We start from the raw sequence: 4329 nt of genomic DNA on the forward strand, positions 1-4329 counted from the left end.
AATGGGTTGAGTCGCCTTTGTGGCTGATGCACAGCTTTGGCACTATCCTCTAACAAAATCCGGTGCATGCACACATTAGGGCTAATTCCAGGAATATCAGCAAGAGTCCATCCAATAGCTTTCATCCTTCTTTTCAGTACCTCCAGGAGGCGAATTTCTTCATCAACAGCTATGTCGCTAGCTAGAATCACTGGCAATGTCTCATCTTCCCCCAAATAGGCATATTTCAGCAAATCAGGAAGTGGCTTTAGCTCTAAAGAAGGAGCTTGCTCAATTGAGGGCACGAGGGGCTTCAAATCAATGTTAGTCAAACTAGAAACCTGCATTAAAGACTCACAAGCAAAAGAGTAGACTTTCCCAACTTGGGAATCATTAGCAGGAACAGTAACAACAGAAGAATAAGATAATACGCCACAATTCATGAAAGAAGTGCCATCAGTAGCACTCCATGTCAGAAGCAACATCAGGATCAGAATTAGAGACCTCTATATCAGGGACATGATCAATGTTAACTAACAGCTCAGAGTCAGGTAATGTAGATGAATCAGTTGCATCTATAGCATCAATCACTCTAAGTAACCAAGAGAGTCCATGTGAATCAACAGAAGTACTAGATGAGGAATCACTGAAAGTGCCAAGTCTATGGACAGGTGCAGAAGAATCAAAACTAGAATGTCTAACAATCTCAATGAAATCAGTGAAAACATCAATATCAGCAGCATCTACACCAGTACAAGTATCACAACTACCAATTTCAGAACATGAACAGGAGATAGAGTCATCTAAGCCAACAATATCACATGATCTACTTATCATACTATCTCTAAAATCCATGACTGCATCATCAGTAATAATGTCAACAAAACTAACATCAATCTTAGCACAACTATCAGGTGGATGTCTCATAGAGTCAAGCACATTAAATCTAATGATTTTACCAGCAAATTCCATAGTGAGAGTACCAGCATGCACATCTATCATAGCCCTAGCAGTCTTAAGAAATGGCCTACCCAAAATCAAAGATGAATGTCCCTTTTGCCTAAATCTAGCATCATCCATATCAAGAACATAGAAGTCTGCAGGAAATATGAGATCTTTTACCTTCACCAAGACATCCTCCAAGACTCCTTCTGGAACTACACAGCGTCTGTCAGCAAGAGAAGCAATTAGATTTGTAGGCTTAAGATCCACACCTTGAAGTTGAGCAAAAACTGATTTTGGCATGACATTGATAGCCGCTCCTAGATATGCTAGAGCATCTGAAAACTCAATGTTACAAATGGTGCACGGTATGAGAGAGCTACCAGGATCCTTTCACTTCACTGGCATTGGCATTTGATAAAGAGAGGAGACAACCGCCCCTAAGTCAACTTTGCCATCATGCTTAAGCCTTTTCTTGGTGGTACACAACTCCTTTAAAAACTTCGCATACTTGGGCACTTGTGCAACTAGATCAACTAATGGAACATTGATCACCACCTTTTTGAAGATATCATAAACTTCTTTGAACATCTCAGCTTCTTTCTTTCTCCTTTCAGCCCTAATCACCCCTGTAGGAAAAGGTAAGATTTGCTCACTCACTTTCTTCCCTTCCCCATCTTTTTCTTGCTCTTCTTGCAATGCCACATGTGGTTTTGATAAAGTGGACTTATTATGCGATGTGGAAGCAGGGGGAGAATCTTTAATGATAGCTTCCTTGTCTGTTGAGGTATGGGTAGTGACAGGATCTGAAGAGGTGATTGAATTTCCGCTTCTAAGAGATATAGCATTAACTCCACCAACGTTAGGATTCTGCTGGGTGCCAACATTAGGGTTAACTACTACTTGAGATGGCAACTTCCCTGAGCCTTGACTTTGCATGTTACTAAGTGCATTAGATAACTGCCCGATCTGAGTTTGAAGATTCTGAATTTCTTGGCTATGTTGCAAATCCTTTTGTTCAAACTTATCCATCAGGAGTTTCATCATGCCTTCTAACTTTAAACTCTCATCTTGATTGGGCATAGTTTGCCTAACTTGTTGGAACATTTTACCACCAGAAGAGTTTATGACTTGATTGAACTGTGATTGTTGAGGCTGGCCACTCCCATATCTGAGATTTGGATGGTCACGCCATCCAAGGTTGTATGTATTTAAGTAAGGATCATATTTCTGGCCACCTTGAGTCACAGGCTTAGTGTGGTATATTGCATTACACGAGTCAACTCCATCATTTAGGTAAGGGCAAGAGTCAGTAGTGTGAGTAGCTAGAGAGCAAATAGAGCAAAGTGGCCCAATTAGAGCTGTAGAGTCAGCTTATGGGATGAAAGCAGAGGAAGATCCCACAGAAGGAGCCATATTTTGGGAGTTTTTCATCTGAAATACAACCATTTTCTCCATAGCAGATGTTAACTTATCAATTTTGCTCTCAAGGCGAGACTCAGAATAAGATGAATGCAATCCAACTTCATTTACTCTAGCTTGCTGCCTAGTACCAAACTGTTGGGTATTTTCAGCTTTCTTTTCAATCAATCTCCAAGCAGCTTCAACAGTCAAGTCAAGAAGAGCACCTCCAGCATCAGAATCTAGTAAATCTCTCTCAAGAGGCAAGAGCCCTTCATGAAAATATTGAATCAACAATGTATCTGAAATTTGGTGGTGAGGACAACTGGATAACAATGCTTTAAAGTGCTCATAATATATAAGGATTCCCCATACATTTGTCGACAACCACAAATATCCTTCCTGATGGAGGAAGTACGAGATGCTGGGAAATACTTTTCCAAAAACAACCTTTTCAGCTGGTCCCATGAAGTAATGAATCCAGGAGGTAAGCGAAGAAGCCAATTCTTTGCAGAACTTTCCAAAGAAAATGGGAAGGCACGCATCTTAATCTGATCCTCAGACACACCAGAAGGCTTCATAGCAGTACAGATCATATGAAAAGTCTTCAAGTGATTGTATAGATCCTCGCCTGCAAGACCATTAAATTTTGGAAGAAAGTGAATCAATCTAGACTTTAACTCAAAATCAGTGTCAATATCAGGATAATTAATGCACCAATTTTGAAAATGCAGATCAGGTGAAACCAATTCCTTGATAGTCCTAGCAGGATTAGCTATGCTACTGTCAGAATGAGAAGAGTCAGGAGAATTAGAGGAATCAGCAGTTAACTTAACAGAAGAATCACTTTCTATAAGATTGCTAGCTTGAGCCCTCCTTCTTTGATGAAAAGTCCTATCAATCTCAGGATCAAATTCAAACAATTCCTTGCTGGAGGATCTAGTCATGTACTAAGCAGTTATCACAAATCAAAGTAAAATGAAAAAAAAATTTGCACAAAAAATGCAGAGGAAATATGCAGAATCACCTAGAACTCAAACCTAAAGTCTAACCATTGCTCCTCGGCAACGGCGCCAAAATTGATGAAGCTTTTGTTGTTAAAGCACTCAATTAAATTAGGTCCCAATTAATTTGTAGTTCAAGATCGACCTAGGTCATTACTTCCGAGGAGCAATTTATGGGTTTCTTTAGGTAAAAATTCAGATGATAAAAAAAATGCAATAAATTGGACCTAAACTAAATTGCAAAATTCTAATTCTAAATGGAAAATGCAAATGTCCTAAAATCTATATGAAAATTAAATTAAACTAAATAAATGCAATGCAATTTTTGGGGGGTTTTTTTGAAGGAAAATAAAAATAATGAATAAAGAAAATTAATCAGGAAGCAGAGAGAATTAGCAAGTAAAAATTCAGAAATTTCTCTTCAGGTATAGTAGAGGGGACAACTTAGGATTTGCATGGATTTAACCTTCATAACCTTAATCAGTTAATTAGACCAAAGGGAAGTGATAAGAGAGTGGAATTAATAAACTTAATTACCTACTTGAAACAAAGGGAACCCTTAATTTCAAAAACCCTTAAACTATTAGAGAACTCATAACAGTATAAGGCTGGTTAATTAAGCTTATTAAAACCAATGAAAAATAACTCAATTAATTTTGGAAATTATGTTTGAAATTATCCAATTAAACAATTAGACAATTAACCAACTTAATCAAACAATTAAGAGGCAAAAGAACCCAAATTTTACAATTCAAACCACATTGATAATTAAACTCATAATGAAAACTCAATTATAAATTCAATTAACAATGCAAAGGTTCTAAACATAAATTCCAACAAGTGTCTCAACACAAATAAAATCCAAATATCAATCCAATCCAAGCATAAAGATGACAATCTAGAACTAAATTGTCTCAACAAAAATACAACTTAAAATTATTTAAAACTAAATAATCTCAAGTCCTTGAATTAAAAAGATAAATGGAACATCACTCCCTTGTGG

At 37.4% G+C, this 4329-nt stretch overlaps 1 protein-coding gene across 1 annotated transcript; it reads right to left on the minus strand.

Annotated features, from left to right (window-relative positions):
* Positions 1-1314: 1314 nt before the first annotated feature.
* Positions 1315-3269, minus strand: LOC114733173 (uncharacterized). Its single transcript, XM_028920577.1, has 3 exons — positions 2741-3269; positions 2475-2594; positions 1315-2246 (listed from the first exon to the last, which is right to left on the minus strand). The coding sequence occupies exons 1-3, from the start codon at positions 3267-3269 to the stop codon at positions 1315-1317; spliced, it is 1581 nt and encodes a 526-aa protein (XP_028776410.1).
* Between the last annotated feature and the right edge of the window lie 1060 nt (positions 3270-4329).

This window comes from Neltuma alba, unplaced genomic scaffold (genome assembly GCF_004799145.2).
Source record: "Neltuma alba isolate B1F8T4 unplaced genomic scaffold, ASM479914v2 tig00012976_pilon, whole genome shotgun sequence".
In the NCBI taxonomy this organism is placed as follows: domain Eukaryota; kingdom Viridiplantae; phylum Streptophyta; class Magnoliopsida; order Fabales; family Fabaceae; genus Neltuma; species Neltuma alba.